We start from the raw sequence: 20,595 nt of genomic DNA, 5'->3' as shown, positions 1-20,595 counted from the left end.
AAAATTCAAGGTGTGCTCCTTCTCTAACTTCTTTCAGACAAGGTAGGTAGAGGGAATGATTCACAAATACTCAGCAAATTATGAAAAAGGTCAATTGTTTAAAGTTATGGGAAAAGCAATCTCTGCTGATGGGTAGGATGAACATACAAAACAGATTTTTCTGCTGTTACGGGGAGCTCAGTAATAGATGTATACAGTAAACAGCTAAAATATCAGTAGGGTTGAAGTAGCAATAGATTCTGCAATGACAGATGCTGCAAACTAGAAGGGTACAATTGCACGATCCCCCAGACTTCTGAATCCAGTCATTAGAAATCTTCTCATCACCTGCTGATAAATAGTTTCAATATTAGGGCCTGTTTGTCTGGCGTGACAGAACTTCACTTTTTAATTTAGCCCTACCTGACAGCTCCTTGGAAAACTACTTACATCACAGGCTCTATTTCCCAACCAGTGTAAAAGTAATACTCAAGACACTGATATTTCTGAGTATTTATTGTGGCACTTTAAAGCATATAAACTCCATTTCTAGATGTTTCAAGCCAGTTAAAAATAATAATAATAATAAAATGAGGCTTTAAGTTTTAGGCAGTATTTCAGTAGATTTTGTTTAAGAGTTTGTAGAATGATACTAGACAGGAAATAGGAATTTTGCTAGGAAAACAAAGAGTGTTCTCAAAATAAGGCTTCCTTGAAGCAAAGCACTTACGTGTTTACTTAGGTTTATCATATCTATTGGCTCAATAGTATGTGTATTTCTTCAGATAAGAAATGTATGGGTTTGAAACGTGAAAAAAAGAAACCAACCCCTGAAAATACACTCCTCTATTTAAACACCAACAAGGCTTATCTCTTATTTATACCCACCAAATTCTATTTACTTTGTTAACATGCAAGATAGAAACAACTGTAGAGCCTGAATTTGAAATGCTTTTTTCTTTTTCAAATTTTAATACCGTAGTAATTAAAGATGAAAAGGCTGGTCAAAATTCAGTTTGCTATTAACTGTTTGCTATCAAACTTGGCATGATCTTGAACTGAAGACAGTTTGTAGCAAAGCCTAAAACCAAACTGAGTTTTTATAAAACCTCACTTTAAAATTCTACTATAGTAACAACATTTCCACTTCATATATTTGAAAATTTTCTTTAATAGCCTCTTAAGTTCAGAATAGTTACATAATAGTTACATCACGGCTTTTAAAAAGGATTGCACTCAGCTACTCAGTCCATTGGAATACTAGAAAACGGGGAAAAGGAAATTATGGAGTGTAAAGGAGCTCTGTCCACTGAACTGAGTTGTTTGTAGCAAGTTCCTACTGAATATGAAGACGTCCTCACGCCTTCTGGTAGACTCTAATACACTTGACACCATTCATGTCACATTCCTAGAAGATAAAGAAATTAATTGATTAATTTGCCTTGGTACAGAATACAAGGAAAAAGGCTGCAGCTGAAAGATCTTTTAGAGTTACTTCTCAGGCTATCGGCAAACAGCACTCAAGGATGAGAAAGCGAGACTGAACTCACCACCACCAACTGTCCATCCACAAGTTTCCGTGTTATTATGGTCTTCTTGCCATCCCACTCCTGTTCCTGGATCAATGACCCATCATCTTTTAAGTTGATAAGCGTCTGAAATAAAGAACCCAAGATTCAATATCTTACCCATGGCATTTGATGAAGGCTGATGTTTTCTAACACTTTAATCCAAAGGAAAAAATCCCACCCCGGCTCACTCAATAGTAATTTTGTCATTGTCATGTACAAAGCTGGGATATTATCTTATATTTTTATTGATCCTCTTCTTACATTAGCTCACTGTTCATTCACTACTCTGACACATTCCTGCATGCAACAGACCTTTGACAGCATGCTTGATTTCAATTAACAAGAGCAAATGATGTTCTCTGTTCATTGCTTTGTCCATGGGCTTTGAGCTTTTGTGTAACATTTATCTGATCTTGCAAAAACAGATGAATTGCCAGAATGGCATTGAAGGTGGGGGGAAATGGTACATAGACAGCAGTCACACAAGAAGAAAAGAGACATATTTGAGGACTTCTTTGTTGTTAACCTCCTTTTGGGTGAATATGCTCCCCACTCAGTGCAGAGAGAAGCCTTTTTGCCTTCTAAAACTGGTGATTAGGAACTGTGATTCACATTTATGCCTGGTGTGTAACCCTTGCACACTGAACCAGGCTCTTGTTATGCAAATAGTAGAGACTGAGCGGTCAGGTTAACTGTAGGGTTGAATTGCCTCTGATTAAACATCAATGGGATTTTTTCCATAGGCTTCAAATAAAGTGGCATTTGGCTTTAACATGGATTTAAATGTCTATTGGTTTTACTAACACAGTGCTTGCCTAACAAATTGAAAACAACAAAATACAGAAGACATGACTAGCTTCAGCATTTTCCCTCTTTGGAGATTGCTTAATCCAGAAAAAAAAACATTAATTGATTTCAATGAGACTTACAGTGACAGCTATTCATCAAATAAAGCATTGTTAGTATGGATGTAAAAGCTGACTTTTAAACAGTATCTTCATCTGTGAAACACTCAAAGAATTGTGTTTATTCAACAGAAAATCTAATATACTGACCTGAGTTTTTCTGCCATCTAATGTACTTTCCTCAAACTTCTCACCAAGCTTGAAGCTGAACTGTGAAGTTTTGAAGGTGCTTTCTGTTTTTACGGTGATTGTATCTCCATCCTTAATAATGTAAACATCTGGTTTGGCCATGCTTCCCATTTTTCTCATGGCCATACCCACACCTGCAAGGCAAGAGGCACCAAGTGTCACAAAGTCAGTTAAACCCTATAAGGCTTCGGACCACACAAAAGTTCAAACACCTAATTCCCATTTAGTCATTTAAGTACCCTTGAAAATCAAAGCTCAAGAGTCACAAAGAAAAAGGATGTTTCAAATTATCCATTAATGGGGAAGGGAAAAAAAGCATATTTGCATGGTTATTCCTCTGCTTCCTCAAAGAGATAAGGTTAAATCTATTTCGCCTTATCAAAGATTGCCTGATGTACCAGAACTCAGCAATAATTTTTTAGAAACAGAAATGTGCAATAAACAGGAAAACAAAGACAAAAGCATAAAGTAACATAAGTGTTTCCTTTCAGTTCTGAATGTTTTAAAAATTCTAGAGAATTAACTGACTGGTGAATCCACTCATGTATTTATTTCAACTTACTCAAGATACACTCTTCAATCACGCTATACACAATCACAAGCATGTGAGTTTTAATAAGATTTCATCCTCTACATCCTGTCTCCAAAATATAGGCTTCTGAATTAGAATACTCCCATCATGTAAAATCCTGCTTGCAGGCAAATTATGGGAGCAGGGAAAAAAAAAAAAGAAAAAAGGACCTTGAGAGAAATGACCTTTGCAAATGACTGAAAATTCGGCACATTAAGGGAGACATCTGGAGACAGTTGTTCTCAAAACCCTTCAGCAAAAAGAGATTCACCCTCCCTCAGCCTCTGTGTGCCCTGTTTGAGTGCTTTGCCTGAGTCTTTTTGATCTGAAGGGTGAAGAAATCAGTAAGAGGGTGCTCAGGCAACAAACTAGACTCCATTAAACTGGAAAGTGTAGATCCTGAACCAAGAATTGATAAGCAACCAAACAGAGCAGAAAGTGCTACCAAGTCAGCGAACATCCGTGCTCTGCAATTGGCGTGGTTAGGAATGCTGTCAGATACAGCACAGCACTCCGCTGGAGTGTGCAGCATACTCGGGTGGGGGCTGAGTCCACACAACAAAGATTACAGTTTCCTTGGAAGGTGAAATTAAGGAAGAAATTCCCAGACACTGCTTCTCCAGAATCAGCTCAGATTCAAGGAATGAATAATGATGTAAGCGTCAGCTTGCAGAGCAAAAAACAGTCCTCCTCAGTCCAGGTTTTGTGCATGGAACTGGAAGTTACTGGCGCGGTGTCCCCCACCCATCCCTTTGCCGTTGTCCAGTCCACAGCCATCAGTGAGTTATTTGACCAGCTACACCTTGAAATCCAACTAAACAGAGATGAGCCAAGTAATTTTCTCCGTATGGCAAGCAGTGAAATTCACACTCCTTTATCCTTGAACATTTTTACACAAAGTGAGCAGAACCTGCAGAATCCCATTTATAGTGTGTCTCAATAGGATCAAAGGCAGTTTCCTAAGTAGTCAGCAAGGGTGAGATCCAATAAAGGACTGGTTCCTAAAGGATGACTTGGAGTAAGCTTACTTGCCTAAATTGCAACTGTAAAACAGAAAAGTGACTGGTTTAAGATTGCCATCTGAACACAAACAAACTCACTTGCTGCCTACACATGGGAGGTGCTCTGTAGTTGCAGCACTTAATTTCTACTTTGAAGTTGCAGTTTGGGCACATGCCCAGCCCCGGCCACCAGACGCGAGCACCGCAGCATCCTGATGAACTGAGCAGAGCTTTACATTCTTGAATTTCCTCCACTAAAGTCTCCCACAGGGCTTAATCCAGAAGGTTATCTCAGATCATACCTATCACACATTGACAGGTCTCTCACAAAGTGCGCTTACAGCCCCTGCTTTCTGCAGAGCACAAATGCAGTGATGCCTTTTGTACTTGTGCGTGACCTAAATTCCTTCCTCTCCTCCCTCCAAAGACATTCAAGGCAAAAATCTTCCACCTCCTGAGAAAGTATCCTAGCTTTCAGCAGAAAATCACAGCTTCTGGGCTACATGAACACCACAGTGTTTCTACCACCTGTTGGCCAGGATGCTCACAGAGGCGGCTGCCAGTGTCAGCCCTGCTCTTGATTCAGTAACGTGGTGTTGCAAAACGTACAGCAACCTGGAGCTGGGGATGGCAAGCCGGGGACATCCCCTTGAGATACAGAAGGGCACAAGCAGCCGGTGGCAATGCTCAGGGTACCTGCGGGCAGCCGATCTGCCGGGGGTCTCTCGGAGACACCCGCGGTGCCTCCCTGGGGATGCAGCAGGGCTGCGGGGGGGGCAGGGGGCGCGCAGGCTGCAGGGGATGGGCAGCTGCCCCCGAGCCATTACGGTGCAAAATAAATAAAAATAAATAAATAAAATGGAATGGAATGGGATGGAACAAAATGGAATGGAATAAAAAAAAATAATAAAAAAAATGGGTAAAATAAAATAAAATAAAATAAAATATAAAATAAAATAAAATAAAATAAAATAGCGCCGCCGCCTCCCTGCAGCCCCCCCGTCCGCGGACCTTGGACAGAGCCCTGCCGGCGTGCGGCGAGCCCCCGTGCCCTTACCCAGCTCCTTCATGTACTCCTCGAAGCCCTCGCTGGAGACGAGGCACCATTTGCCTAAAAACGCATCGATGGCCATGGCGGCAGCGGCAAAAGCGGCGGCGGCTCCGGCGGGGCTGTCGGCGGGGCTGCGGCGGGCGGCGGACGGGCGGCAGCGGCCCCGCGGGCGGCTTTATGGTCGGGCCGCGGCCGTGTGGGGCCGGGCACAGCCAATGGGGCGCCCGCCGCGCCCCGGCCCCTTCCCCGCCGAGCCCCCGCCCGGAGAGACCCGCCCGCGGCGGCCGTGACAAGAGCGGGCACGCCGCGGTGCTGCCCGGCCTCCTCCTCCTCCTCCTCTCCTTCCTCCTCCTCCTCCTCCTCCTCCTTCTCCTCCGGTGCGAAGCTGGTCGTTGGGATTTGGGCCCCAAGGAGGTTTTTGCAGGCTGGGGTGATGAATCCTAAGCTATGCCTGCGTGTTAGGGTTTACAGCATCAGTGATATTTTTTTTGTGATAAATCAGGGAGAAAAGAGCACGGGGCATCATGTGGCACGGTGAGAGGGTAATAAAGATTCAGCATCCCCAAAGTGCATGGGATTCCTTTGCAGGTCTTCCCGCTATCCCCCCAAATCCCATTGGTACATCCCGTATCACTAAATCCAGCAATCTGCAGCATGCTGCAGACCCAGAAGAGTTGTTACAGGCACGCAGTGACAGCAAGCACCATCAGTCAATACAGGGAACTTATGCAGGTACACATTAAAAAGCAAAGCCTTTGTGCAATCTCATGCTTTAGCACACAGAAAATGCAGATTTGGTGCCTTGGTCTGAGTGCGTCTTGACCCACAGCACCCTAAATCCCCACTTCCTAAAGGAAAGCGCTGCAGTTATCATTGCTGCTAACCAACACCAGAACAAAATTTTCATATCTACTGGGCCCTGTGAGGTTCGGGCCAATTGTCTGTCAAATTCCACCAGGTGTTTACTGTCATATTTTGAAAGAAAGCTTCTATTTCTGAGTTGCAACAGAAACCCTGATTCCAGTGTATCCCAAAGATTTATTTCCATCATCAGGATTATGCTAATCAGTGTATCTTTTGGCTTTGCATCAGTCTGGGTGAAACCCAGAGCTACCATCTCCCAGCCAGAAAAACAAAAATCTGAAGATATGCCCAGTGCCTGGAGCTTTTTTTGGTGTAGTAGCAGTGGCTATATGCTTCTTTGATAGCACTGTCATGAAGAAGTTTGAAAATGAGGTGTCAAAACCAGAGGAGACAGCAAGGTCTCCGTGCCGGTTCTGGAACATCACAAGATGGAGGGGTACTGTGAATCTGGATGTTTTGGTGCTTCTGTTTACGCCTTGCAGTGTCATAGAGCAAAACGAAACAGTTAAAAGGTTGAATACTTTCTAGAAAAGGTCAGGTTTATTATACGCTAAATAATCAGCTCATTTTTCAGCTGAGATTTTTTTAAAGTACTTCTATGTAACTAACCTTCCCTACTGAACTGCCTTTAATTACCTTCCACTTCTCTGACTGTATGTTTTCTTTTAACATGCAAATAAAGCTATAGCGTCTGGTCATAAGGCAACAAGCCACATTGCTTTTTTTTTTTGGTCATTAAACAGGAATACTGAAACACAAGACTTTCAGCTTCCTTCCACTTTTATCTTCTTCTTTTTTTTTTTTTTTTTTTTTTTTTTCTTTAATTAGGCTGAAGTTTACTAACCAATTCACGTTAGCGGAACCAAAATGCTGCCTGTCCTGCAGTTCCCTTCTGGTTGTTTACAGAAAGGCTAAATTAAAAACAATTAGATCAGGGATCAAACAGAATCATCTTTCAGGAATTAGGAAGTCTTCAGTCTTGTAAAATGGGGATGATTTCTAGAAACAGAAGTCTTGGCTTTCATCCACCTATGCTACCAAAGAATTTCTGATCCACCTTCCTGCAGCGCTGCCTGCAGATGGCTTATGATATACAAACATTATGCAGGTATAAATGCTGATAGTGCGACGGAAGATGTAAAATCCACTATTTCCATCTAGTGGTGAGATGGTATTCCTGGATCTGAAGGACAGGGAGATCCACCTATGTACCTGTGCAGAACGCTGCTGTGTTTTGAACCCTTCCACAAGTCCTTTGTTGTGATTTACTCTCCTTACGAACTGCTCAAGTCTAGGCATGTTCACATAAGATATAACAATAAAAAACGAGTCTTGTATCTCTTTTCTGAAAAGTAGACTGTTAGGATATGGTGAAAATCTCTCAATTTTTACAGAAATCTAGCATTTTGCAAATTAATCCAGTGATATAGCTTACTGGCTGTGATTCTGTCAATGCCACATCTCAAAAGTTCTCTGAAACAGGAGAATGCTGAAATTTGTGGTATGTCTTGTATCAAACAAATTAACTAGAAGGACCTGAGATGTGTCCTTTTGGGTAAGGTACAAATGGACTGGACTACTAAAGATACTTGATTTGCTACGACGACAATACTGTACATATATTGGTGAAACGTTTGAAAGGTGATGGATTGCAGCTACTTAATTAAAGCTAAAATAAAATGGTCAGATATTCAGGGATGCTTGGGCCATGGGGATCAGTTTCTAAATCCCATTTCCTGTCTAATTTGGTGTTGACATCATGGTCTGGTGTGTTTTGTTTGTAGTCTACTCTCCTCCCTACACATATCTCAAGAGAAGCAGCAAATATGTATGTTCAAACCTGAAAGTGTTCAATTCCCATATTACTGTTTCAGTGCAGACAGCTTAATTTCTCTGAGCGAAGTTGTCCTCTTCTCCACGTTAGACTATACGTGTTCCCAGAGAAGTAGAATCTAAGCAACACTGATGGGAGTAAAATTTTCCATGGAAGTTAGTTGCACGGACAGCACGTAGCCAGTCAGCAGCAACCACCGGTCTGGCAGTTTGGGCCTGCCAGAGAGGATGTTTTTCCAAGGCAGCCAAGCCCTTGCATCTTGTAGGAGGGGAGGATATTGCAGTCCTTTATTACCAATTGCAAAGAAAAGGACCAAAGGAAAAGACTGCAGAGAGACCTTTGTCCTACTCCTTTGGGCAACTGCACATCGCGCAGTGATGCTTCAGCTGACACGAGAGCTGGGAAGCCATGACCAGCAGTGTTTGAGGTTTCTCTTCACGTAGCCATAGCGTTGCCCATTGCATGTAAGCCAAGCCATATTTTGTCTTTCAGAGTCGTAATACCTGCTCCTTGGGCAGGGCAGAGCACCGCCTTGCTCGTCTGCAACGTATCGCTGATTAGGTTGCACAGGAAATGCAACTTTTTTCCCTAGACCTTTACTCATTAAAATGCCCTTATGTTTAACTTGGAAGGAACCCAATCTGATAGCACTGTGCTTCACCTGACTGTGTAAAAGGGAGGATCCTGCCTTCCTTCCAGTGTGCAGACATATCATACACATATATAGTACCTTCCCTAAGCAGTAAGCTTCTTCTAGACAAGACTACCTCTTAAGAAAGTCCTAAGAGTTTTCCTGGAAAATTGGACAGCACTGTCCACATTCAGCTCTTCATCTTACATCTAGCTGTAAAAAAATATTCAAACAGTCCATGAATAATAGTTACTCACCCCCCAAGGCATGGATGAGAAAAATTGCATACACGGCACAGCTTTGTTTCTGTTTCCTGGTTGTACAAGTGTGTTTTTCCCTTCCCAGCCATGTCATCATGGGTAGACATGATGAAACACGTGCTACGGTTGCATGGCTGGCATAAGTAAGCTTTCCTCCATCTGAGGAGCACTGTACTTGGGCAATTCCAGACCAGGGATTATGAAGCAACACATGAACCTGCATGTTTTCATGTATATGTCAATATGTTTAAGTTCTTCTGGAGTGTAGGCATTGCATCACCCTGAGCTAACCGGGCTGGGCATGGCCATGTTTTATCAATGGGCTTTGCGCAACGCGTCTCGGCTTTCACGTCAAAACAAAGCCAGTTTACTCTCCAGCTCCTCTTCCTCCAAGGAGCCCTCCCTCTGGACGTGGAGGCTGCCACATAGGCGCTCAGTGGCCAGCTGTTGGGGACGGGCTGGCTTACGCGTGGCCGACTCCAGTGCCAGCCAACTGGTGCCCCGGGCGCTGCTGATGCCGCGGAGAATTAACGTAATGCAATTAGCACACTGTCAGCCTCAGCGCGTGGCCCCTGCACCGTCATCAGCATGTTCAAAGCAAATTTAAAGGGAAATGCTTACATTGAGGGGAAAGTTTACTGCTCTGATGTTGTGACAGCTCATCGGCGGTGCATTGACTGAATGACAGGGACAGCACCATAGCCCAAAGTGACCAGGAAGAGAAACTCCAGGCTTCATTTTCCTCATTTCAGAGAAAAATGGGCTGATTTCAGTTCCAGCTCACCTCATGGTGACTTCAGATATATGAGCCTGAGTCTGACTTTATAAGCTTTGAAAAATCCTCTTTATTTTGATGGTAGATACTCTACCATGAAGAGCAAACATCCACACATTAGTATAAACACATTTTTATTTCACTTCAGAAATTCATAGTCAGAATAGTCATTGCAATGCTAAAACCAATTGGGATGATTACAAATTGTTCAAGGCTGTCCATTATCCATAGCTCATTAGCAGGGGACACCTGCTCACAGCTGAGACTTTCAGAAAGGTAACAATCTGCAGGGCTTTTTAGACAACTCAGATGTACAAAACATTAGCCTCAAACTCCACTTGGCTATAAAAACAAATAAAAATAACCTACTTTGTCCTTTCTGTGTGTTCTCAAACAATAAGGACATAAAGTTATGGTAAGGATAAAAAAATGGCAAAATTATTTGCAATAAATATTGATGAAAGAAATATTTCTACAAACAATGAGTAATTAGCATATGAAATTTAGAATCGCAAATTGCAGACCTGCCCACTGGATTTAGAAGGGTTTTAGCATTCATTTTCAGTTGCATATTCTAAGGAAAGTTTCATTACCAAGGATATTAATTGACAATTCTAAAGGCAACCTCAGGAAAAAGCTTTGTTTAAAGTTTTAATAATTGCACTGCTCTTCATTCTCAGGGTTTCACCAAGGAGAGCATCACAGGCCCAGCCACCTGTCCTTCACAGAGGCAGGGTCTTCGCTGTGTTCAAGAGGACTGAGCTTTTCCTCTGCCAGGCTCTGCTCAGCTCCATAACTCGCCACCCTGCAAAGAGGCACATCAGTCACACAAGGGGCTGTGGAAGAGCTCTGCCACCCCTGGCGTGTTTTACCTTGGCCATTATGGCTGGAATGGGAGCATGCCCACTCCAAGATGAGGAGAGTGGTGGGTGTAATATTGCCACAGCCTCAGAAGGTGCCCTAACCCCCTTCATCATCTCTTAGGGGTGACACAGGTGACAACTCCATTCTCAGGAGCTTTGGAGTGAGGGGGACCATGACTGCTGCTCTCTGTGTTGAGCACATCCCTCATTGTAAATTGTTAGGATTATGCGTAGCCCGTTTAATGGATTGGGTCTCTCAAAGGACATCATCCTGGGGCATCAAGGGCTTGAGTGTGAAATAGATCCCCAGGTCGCCACCCAGGAAGCCTAACTTTGGCCAAAAAGCAGTCTTCTCATTGTTGCATACAGTGGGCAGGAAGGGACTCTCAGGAGTGTCATTCCAGCTTCCAGTTCTGACCCACCTTGCAGGAAAGCCTTTTTCTTTCATAGATTGTCGAAGGAAACTAGGGAAAAAATTGGAAGCTAAAGCTGGTTTTTACTTCTATCCCGCTCCCATTGCCAACGTGCCAAGTTTGTTAAGTACGTGACTTGTATTCAAAAGATCTTCTAAGAAAGTTCTTGCCTCTGGCATTCCAGGCAACCATGCAGGACAGGCAGGTATTTTCCAATTTGCTCTTCTAGACCTGAAAAGCCTCACTTTATTTGGGTTTACATCCTTGATTCCTTCTCACAATATGAGTTTACATATCTAAAACCTAGGCCATAGAAAATCTGTGAGGAGGTAAGAAATGCCTTAATTTATTAATTAAGGTAACCTTAATAAGAAATACCTTACTTCCCTAATTTTTTTTCCTATATTTCTGACATAAGACAGTTTTGGGTACTGTTTCTGGTACCCTTCCCTCTATGTATACTAGGGAGCAATCTAACTTGGTGCTGAGCTACATGAAGGAAAAGAAGAAACAGCCATACAATTCATTAATTTGCCATTTCCAGTAAATACAGTGGGATTAATTTGAGAAGTAGATTTTGAAGGGAAGTTCTCTAAAGTCCCACCTAGAAAAAGAAACTTTAAAAGTTAAAATAATGTTTCTTTTATTCATGCAAGTAATTTGAACCACTCAGACTTACTAGTAAAGAAAAGACAGTTTGAGGAAGAACTGTGTTTCACATGACAAATTTGCTGGTTTTTCTTGCAGACCATGCTATTTTTAAAGTCGGGCTGGTCTTTCATCCCCCGCTGAAAAAGAGTGTAGGGGTCAAAAGAAACAGAGAAGTATTAACTGGGTAAAGAAGGAACAAGAAGGAACTTCTTTATGCTGCTTTGTCTCCTGCCTGTCCTCTGAGCTTCCTGCAATCATCAGACTGAGGTATGAAAGCTTGTCCACGAGGGACTCGGCCTTTCCCAGGCTTTGTTCCTATTGACCAAGCATTTTCACAAGCAGGTCTGCCACTCTGCTCTTCTAGCTATTTTATCTTAAAAGAAATGCTCTTTTCATATGTAAGCACACCCACCTTCCCTCATGAAGCACAACACAGCCCCCCATTTGATATGGGGGGCTCTTAATATCTATTGCTGGGCACAGCCTTAGCTTTGTAAAACCTTGAGAAGACCAGCTCAAGGTAAAGATTATTTGCTCTTAGGTAAAAGACAATCAGAGAGCAAAGTGGCTCCGCAAAGCACTGCTGTGTCCCAACACTCCCCACTGTACAGAGCCAGTACGGCTGAGGGGGGAGAACAAGCAAGAGTCTACCAGGAGCAAAGCTTCTCAATTGGTCAAAGCTACTGCAGGCTCTTGGCGGACATCAAAAAGAGCGCAGAAGTTTGACTCAGGCCTCCCGGAGGGAAAAGGCAAGAGCGGATGAGATCAAATAGTTGCAGGAAGGAAAAAGGCTCTTAAGCCAGGAGAAGAAAGGAGGGGATGAAAGCGCCGTTGAGAGAGGCACTGTCAATAGGCAAGCTGTTGGCCTGGAGGTGACTCCTAACCACACCGTGGAGAAGCCAGGCCTGGCATCCAGGGTTGTGCAGTCAGCTGGTGAGGTGGGCAGTAGGCCAGCAATTCCTCAACTACAAGGGGTGTACCCTCCCTGTGCACGTGTATACACATGTGGAAGGTATGTTTGGGAGCAAAATTAGAGAGGAGAGGAGAGGAGAGGAGAGGAGAGGAGAGGAGAGGAGAGGAGAGGAGAGGAGAGGAGAGGAGAGGAGAGGAGAGGAGAGGAGAGGAGAGGAGAGGAGAGGAGAGGAGAGGAGAGGAGAGCCTTGAGAACAGCTAAACACAGTCCAAGGATACTTAATTTTCTTTCTTTTTTAAATTTCTTTTTCAGTTTTCACTTCATTATACCATATTTGTTGCTCATTCAAGATTTACAGAGTCTAGGTGAAAAACTAGGACAAACCATCATTAATGCATTCTTTCACATCCAATAGGGCAAACAATTTTCTGAGATGAGTACGTGATGCCTAAAAACATTTTAAAGTCATCACCTGCTATCAGACATCCTATTTACCCAACACAGTGTGCTGTTTGTATTTAGTTAATCCTAGTGTTTTAAGGACCTGTTCCAGCTCCTTTTGTATCCAGGCAGGTGGCTACATTTTTGGTGAGGTATTATCATCAAGATTTGTGGGTCAGAGAATAATAACATGCAAAGTCAATGCTCATCCAGCCCTGCTTTGTTCTGTATGACTGACCTTAATACCCTCTATATCCACACCCCTAGCCTGTGGATGTCAATAAAACATCCAAGCAGCCAGTCACTCTGCTTTGTTTCATTCAGTTACACAGGAGCAGAAATTGATACTGCATGAAGAGCTCACAGCAAAATTATCTAAATGCTTAGAGAATAAATTCATTAAAGATTATCGTCAATATACTTTAGAAATGCATTTTTACCCTTATCTGCAGATTACAGGGAGAATAATTTTCTACATATCAACATAATAGTCATCACAGGAGTACCTTCTTGCCCCTATTGCTTGTATAACTTCACTATCTTGTAGTCTTGAGAATGCACATTCTTAGCTTTGTTATTCTATCCTGTGCATTTTCTTTAGATTACATATTTGAATCCTAGAAAATGACTTCTTTTTCACACACAAAACATACTGTACTTTTACCATTGCAAATTGCAGCTAATAGCACGCAGAGCAAAGGCAGCAGCAGCCTACACTTTGTCCACCGAGTTGTCAGTCATTTCTCAATAGTGGTGTTATCGGCCTTTTGCCTGACCTAAGCAACAAAGTTGGGCACCTCTGGGTTACAATACCTGAACAGGTTTTGTCTATAGTGAGTTGGATGCCTCTCTGTTAGACTAAAGAAAAAAATATCCTTCAACAGAGGAGATTTATTTTGGCTGTAAAAAGCTGAACTGGGACCTTCATTTTTCTGTCTCTCCTTGTCATATATATAAACCTCTATCTTGGACCACTATAAACACTCTAGAACCTTAATATTACTTAACCCCTGTTATATTCTCTAAGTGGATATATATGGCTAATTATTTATGATGGATATAAGTGCTTCACATTTGAAGACAACCTTTGCATGATTTACTTAACTGTTGTACAAATTGGTAAAAATTAAAAGATCACAAAAATCACCTTTTGGGCATACAAATACATGATTAACTGGGGACTAAAATAATTCTTCAGTGTTTTTCCACTTCTCACTTTCTCTCTAAGACTAATTCAGGTAACATCATGCCACGAAACATTCCTCTAAACTGAAAAAAAAAGGAACTCAAACTGTCCCGTGAACAACTTTTTTTTTTTTTTTTTTTCTATTTTGTTCACTTTCTAAAATACTCTTTTAGCTTCACAGGACTTGCAATCCTTTCAAGGAATTTCAGATGTTTTCATAACTCCATCACCAGAAGGGAGCTCAGTAGCAGGTTCAGGAGCTCAGCATTCTGAAACCACCTCAAAGAGCTGGTGGCCTAATTAAAAATAATAATAATAAAGAAAAAAGGATAACAGACTGCAGAGAAGGTATTCATCCTAGACAAAGTACTTCACACGTGTTGTTCCTGTGTCTGAATTTCATTGACCTATCTGCCCCAATCATTTTATCTCACCCACTGTATTTCTTGCAAACACACAGAAGAGGCCATTATAACACAAAACAGGTGTGTGTTTAGCACAGCTCTGCACCTCCATCTGCAAGGTGATAAAGAGATTACCTTGACTTCAACAACCTGGTGAAGAAGTTGGGAGGACAGACCTTAAAAGTGCTGCTAGATAAAACGATGTTGCTTTCAGAAAGGACAGTGTCCATTTGCAAATCTTGGCAAAAGTAAGTTTGAATTAGTTTTAGATAAGATTTGTGCCACAAGTCTGCTGTCGAATTAATGTCATACTAAATGCATGACTAAATGTACATACTAAAATTTTATAAAAAGTCAAACACCTGATTAAGAACAGGTAGAACTAATACCTCAATAGGACTGCACCTGCAGTTCTTGAAACTAAAAATTTGGTCACATTTTCATTAAGAACTGAAATAGAACAAAACTGATGCACATGAAATGCATGTGCAGTTGACACCTTCACCTGCACAGCCTGAGGACAGATCAGCCCTTCCAAACCCACAGAGCTCTGCAATACACGAGACACCCAAGCACTTACGTTAATAAATAACAGGGTTGGACACTGGGCTATAAACACCAAATAAAGCTCTCCCTTTGATCTTTGTAAAATATTTAATGAAATCTCCCACAACTGAGTGACAAAAATATTACAAAACTGAACTTCAAAGATAGACCTTTCCTCCAATTATCAAAAACACTAACTTATTTTTCCCTTTGAGCTAGACTTCGCTACTTTTATACAGGATGAGTAGCTCTACTGTGTGTTCACAGTCCCATTACCTTGTTACTCTAATTGCTGAGCTAAATTTACATTTAGCAAATCTCACACTTTCTTGAAAAAGAAGAAAATGACAGGGACTTAACAACAGAGGTAATATAAAGGAGTACCAGAAAATCTACTCTGTATTTGCAGCTTGCAGTTCCTCAGCTACGTCAATGATGATTACTTTTAAGTCTTCTTCAGATATTTATATTTAATAATTTTCACAAATGAGAACTGCTGTAATATTTGTTGTTTCAACACATAGAAAAATTGTTGGAAGTAACATCTAGACAGACCCGTTTTCACTTTAGTATTTATTAACTAATTCATAATTATATACAAATACATGTGATATTAGTCCAACATGCAGATGACAGAGGCTGGTGCGTAGAAAGATGCATTCATGCATCTTGAGTCACTCTGATCCACTAGTAGATGATGATCTGTCGATGCATTATGCTGTCGTTTCGTGGATGACAGGAGAACATTTAAATAGTTCATTCTGCTCTATGTTAACCTGGTCAGTGTTTCAGCCATCTCTCTTGGAATTTGTTGCTTTGGATAAATCTTTCTGTACACTTTTCTGTTTCAACACATGTAAATGCAAACACAGTCATTGTTCTGTTCTTCAGGGATTCTTCTTGCTTTTCTGTTCTGCCTTAAGCTCTTTTGTATTGCATCTGGACCCCAATGCTGTTAACATTTCTACTGTCGTCAGGTTGGCTCCTTTCATTATCAATCGATCTCCATCAGCTGCATAGGAAAGAAATTTCAAGAACTCAAAGTCTAAGCCACAATTACTTCAGCGTGCAGTTGTGTTTTGTATACATAAATCCAAATACCCTGTTCATCTTGACTGATTAGAAGGTAGTCCACTTACCACAAAATCTTATTATGCAACAAACAAATATATTAAAGTGCACTGAATGAGCCTGTAATCTTTATTTCTGCATTGCATTATTCAAAAATAAACATTTTTTCTAGATTTATCTACGGTAAGAACATATATTTCATAAAAGTGCCTCACATTATACCCTCAAAGTTATCTAACAGAAGGTACTGCTAGGCAAAATTTCCACACATGGCACAGCATTTTAGCAGCATGTTGTATATGGTCCATTTAACTTACTTCTTTAGCCCGAACAGTGAATTGTTTTATACAATCTGGCAGTTATAACATCAGAAAGTACAGACCACTAGGATTTCTAAAATTCTGAGCACAAACAACCATAGCACTTTAAAACAGGGAGGGAGCATTAGAAACTAAAGGCAGTACCTAAGTTAATTTTTAATTTTTACAAGATCTGCAAACATAAAAGATGTATCCAAACCTATATAATGCAATGCCATGCAGGACACCCAAGTTCCAATAACAGTTGCCAACTGCAAGGGCTGCAAACTTCACTTGGAAAAAATCGGCTCTTAGTGAAGAGTTCAGAGCTCTTGGCATTAGTGAAATAAATTGGTTTTGTTTTACACTAGAAAACATTAAGCTTTACTGCTTAAGTCTTAATACATCACAGTTAGAGTCATGGATGGGAAAGGCAGAGGCATGGGGGCGGGAGAAACAACCATTGTCAACACTAAAATAATTTGTCTTTCTTCAGCAAAGTGAAGTACATTCAGCACTTATGGCATTTCTAGTGACTCATTAGATATATGAAAGCTTAAGAAAAGCGAGTAACAGGAAAAAATAATAATGAAAACTTTAATGGGCTACATGCCATATTGGGCCATTACAGCACAGCAGGAAAGAAGATGCAGCCAGAGAAAAGGACAAAAGCAGATTACAGCCATCTGTTCATAGCCTTGAATCTGGGCTGCTTCCAGAACTGAGGAAATTTCCACCATCGTCCCTTCCTCCTCACTGTACTCTCAAAGCAAACCGAGAAATTCATTGTACTCCAGCTGACCTCATTTTGCAAGGCCACCTGCACACGTATGGTCTTATATGAGCAGTTCCTTCAAGCTACACAGCAAGTTACTTAGTTGTATAAGCAGCTGAAAGTATTAAACTTTTCTATTCTCAAGACCAAGATGCCTCCACCACAGGTAAAAAAAATAAATAAATAACAAAGTGAACAGATTCTTGCATCAAAACAAAGCTACACGTCCTTCCCTGGAACTCTGACTGTGTGGTCCCACAAGTACATTACCACAAAAGTAGACTCAACCCTACCAGGTCTAACTAGCACAAGGACATACGTGCATGTTTCTATATATATCAAACCGTCAGCGACTCCCTCTTCCTTTTTTCCTCCCTGGTGCACATTTCGGTGTGGACCAGAACCAAAAAAAAACACAGGGAAACCACAATGAAAAGTATCATAAAGGATACAGTATTGCTGTAAAAACACAAACTTGGAAGGTTTTTTACGTAAGGATTCAAAAAGAACTCCTTACCAAACATAACATCGACAAGTGGTTCAGACCCATCGTGTCTCACATCCGCAGTCACCTCGCAGTTCCTGTTGGTGGCTTGTATTTTTTTACGGCTTATACATTCAAGAAATTTTCTGAAAGGTAAAGATACATTGAGTACGCTGTAGGTAGAAATTCAGCAAATACATGGAAGATATTTTGAAAACTGATTTGAACAGCTTGACATGGCAGGGTGACAAAAGCGTAAACATAATGGAATTTGTATTTAATAGTTTCAGACGTACTTTTTATGAGAATTTTTTATTAGGATTTTTATTTATTTGGATTTTTTTTTAATGATTTTTTTTTCGTTTGGATTTTTATTTGTGAAAATCCACACGGATGTTCCTTATATACTTAACATGTAGAAAGAACTTCGCAAAACTTCAAGGCGCTTCCCCCAGCTGGGTTAATAACAAGTTATGTCAATTAACTTGGGGTTAATTGAAGTAACCCCAAGGTCGTTGTGCCCCCCCCCAGCTCCTCAGCGCAGGCCCAGGTCCCCCCCCCGGCGCAAGCCCGAGGCCCAGGGCACACCAACGCCGCCGGGGGACCGGGGCTGCCTCACAGCCCCCCGGCGGCCCTCACCTGGTACTCTCCACGTTGGACTCGAAGGGGCAGAAGCGCACCACGATGCTCTTCACCGGCCGCAGCACCACGTTGATCTTGGTCGCCATCTTCTCGCTGCCCCTCTACTACAACTCCCAGCAGCCCCCTCGCGGAGGAGGGCAACGGGCGGGCAGGCTGTCTGCCGCAAGGCCGCCTGGGAAATGTAGTCCGCGAGGCGCTGAGACGGCCTCTCCCCCGGGTATTCCTACGAGCCTCATTTCATGATCTGGGGTTGCTCCAGGCTGTGCTTGTGTATAGTTAAAGGAGAGAGGCCAACTGACTCTTCTTTCGTCTGTGTAATGCCCTAAATCCCTATTTAGACATGGATTTAAGTACCCAAACATAAGCAGCATGAACCTAAGGTGTGAAGGTCTACTCGAGCAGAAACCATTGCAGTCATTATAGCCCCAAGGCTTTGTGCTGACCTGCTCCTAAACAGTGTCTGATCTGAGATGTGCCAACAGCAGCTGTCTGCCCTACCGCAAAGGGATTACACCTTATGTTTCCACTTGTTCTGATAATATTCCCTGTTACAAACTTCTTAATTGGAGTAGTTATTTTAATATATTATAGGTGTGACAGTGATCCTCCAATGATACTAAAAAGAGGGGAAAAAAGTATACGGAAAGAGGTAATAATTTTGTTAGTCCAGTAAAGTTAGAGAAAAAAGGCAAGCTTTTGACATAAAATTGACATAAAGGATCTGCTCAGGGCGCCAGTACCACTTAAAATTGCGTACCATAAGCAGAGGTTATGGAATAAAACTTACAGGGAAACTATCGTATTTTATCCATTAATTTAAGAAGTAAGATTGCTTGGGAAGTCTGTATTTATTTATTTATTTATCTATTTGTATTTATTTTACTTTTACTTCTATCCCTATTAGGTGACAGATTTTGATGTCATTCAGAAGTACTGTAGTTTATTCAATATAATTGAGTAAATGAGGATATTAATGAGGATAAATATAACGGGTAGGCAATATGACCAAGGATACGTTAGAGGAAATATTTTGGAATATATCAACCAGAAGAGATGCATTTTGTATTGGAAGTGAATACATTTTTTTTCTGATGGGTTAGATACCCAGTCTTTAAACAAAGGTTTTAGATATTCGTGGGGTTGGTGTAAGCTCCACTATTTTCCACTAGATGGCAGAAACCTCCTTGATAAATTGTTGCAATGGTCTCATTACTTTGTTCTGCTCAATGCTATTGAGATCTTATTAAGGATTAGGGATACGACGGAGCTAGTACTAATGGCATTTGAACACGTTGTGAATTTTTATTTTAATATTCAATACAGGCCTGTTTTTCCAATCTTCAGGAAATGCATTGAATATCTAGCATCCTTTGTAAAGGGTAACCTATTCTCAGAAGCTTATCTTTGTTTATTGGAAGTCCTCTGTGTTCTTTTTAAATTACACAGTTATTGAGAAAAATCATTCTCTTCACTGAGATTTAGCCAATAGAAATTAAATAGTAAAACTAAACTCAGAGGAGTCAATACAGTTTTAATGTTTATATTCCCTTTCTTTCTCTCTCATTTTTTTAATCATAGTCTTTCCATTATGGGAAAACATTTATTTGAAATGTCTTTTGAAAGAATCTCTATAACCAACATATGGCTGATGTTAATAGAATTTTTTTTTCCTGAGTAAGATATAAAGGAACAGATCCAGGACCAGGTAAATGGAATACTTTATACTTAGTAGGTAAAAGTAACTTACAAAATGTCAATATATCTTTCTTTATCATAACACAAAGAGCTTGATCTATTCCACTTAAAATCTGTAGCAAAATTTCCATCAGCTTCTGTGAAAGCACTGAAGGAACAGCATCAGCAAAGGACTGAAGAAGAAAGAATGATCACTGATTTTTCTAAGGGCTCTGCTCTACACATTGTTGGTACTATGACACTCTGACTTCAAAATAGCATGGCAAAAATATTTTATATTTCCTCCTATTGTATTTTGATAGTAATTTAGTGTAGACTGTCTAACTTATGCTGCACAGTTAAATGAACAAAAAAAATTGTTTTGTTTTGTTTTGTTTTGTTTTGTTTTTTCTTACCAGGAATTTATTGTCAGCAGTGAAAAATACATCTTTCTTATTAAGCGATCTGTTTAGAATAACTGGAAACCATTTCTGCCTTTTTAAACTTTTTATTTATTTATTTATTTATTTATTTATTTTGAAGACCGAGAGATTTGCAGTAACATGAAAAAACAGGTATATGTAAGCAGAAAGGTTCTATGC

At 41.0% G+C, this 20,595-nt stretch overlaps 2 protein-coding genes across 2 annotated transcripts; both read right to left on the bottom strand.

Moving 5' to 3' along the window:
• Positions 1-477: 477 nt before the first annotated feature.
• LOC311433161 (fatty acid-binding protein 5) lies at positions 478-5,501 on the bottom strand. Its single transcript, XM_084511980.1, has 4 exons — positions 5,274-5,501; positions 2,606-2,778; positions 1,530-1,634; positions 478-1,387 (listed from the first exon to the last, which is right to left on the bottom strand). Exons 1-4 carry the CDS (start codon positions 5,347-5,349, stop codon positions 1,337-1,339), a joined length of 405 nt encoding a protein of 134 aa, XP_084368106.1. The 5' UTR covers positions 5,350-5,501; the 3' UTR covers positions 478-1,336.
• A 10,102-nt stretch (positions 5,502-15,603) lies between these two features.
• Positions 15,604-18,468, bottom strand: MRPL53 (mitochondrial ribosomal protein L53). The gene is made up of 3 exons (XM_084511974.1): positions 18,317-18,468; positions 17,711-17,823; positions 15,604-16,060 (listed from the first exon to the last, which is right to left on the bottom strand). The coding sequence occupies exons 1-3, from the start codon at positions 18,403-18,405 to the stop codon at positions 15,936-15,938; spliced, it is 327 nt and encodes a 108-aa protein (XP_084368100.1). The 5' UTR covers positions 18,406-18,468; the 3' UTR covers positions 15,604-15,935.
• Positions 18,469-20,595: the final 2,127 nt, after the last annotated feature.

The sequence above is a fragment of the Aythya ferina genome (assembly GCF_964211825.1).
Source record: "Aythya ferina genome assembly, chromosome: 2".
Lineage (NCBI taxonomy): Eukaryota > Metazoa > Chordata > Aves > Anseriformes > Anatidae > Aythya > Aythya ferina.
This window is presented reverse-complemented; position numbering and strand designations above follow the sequence as displayed.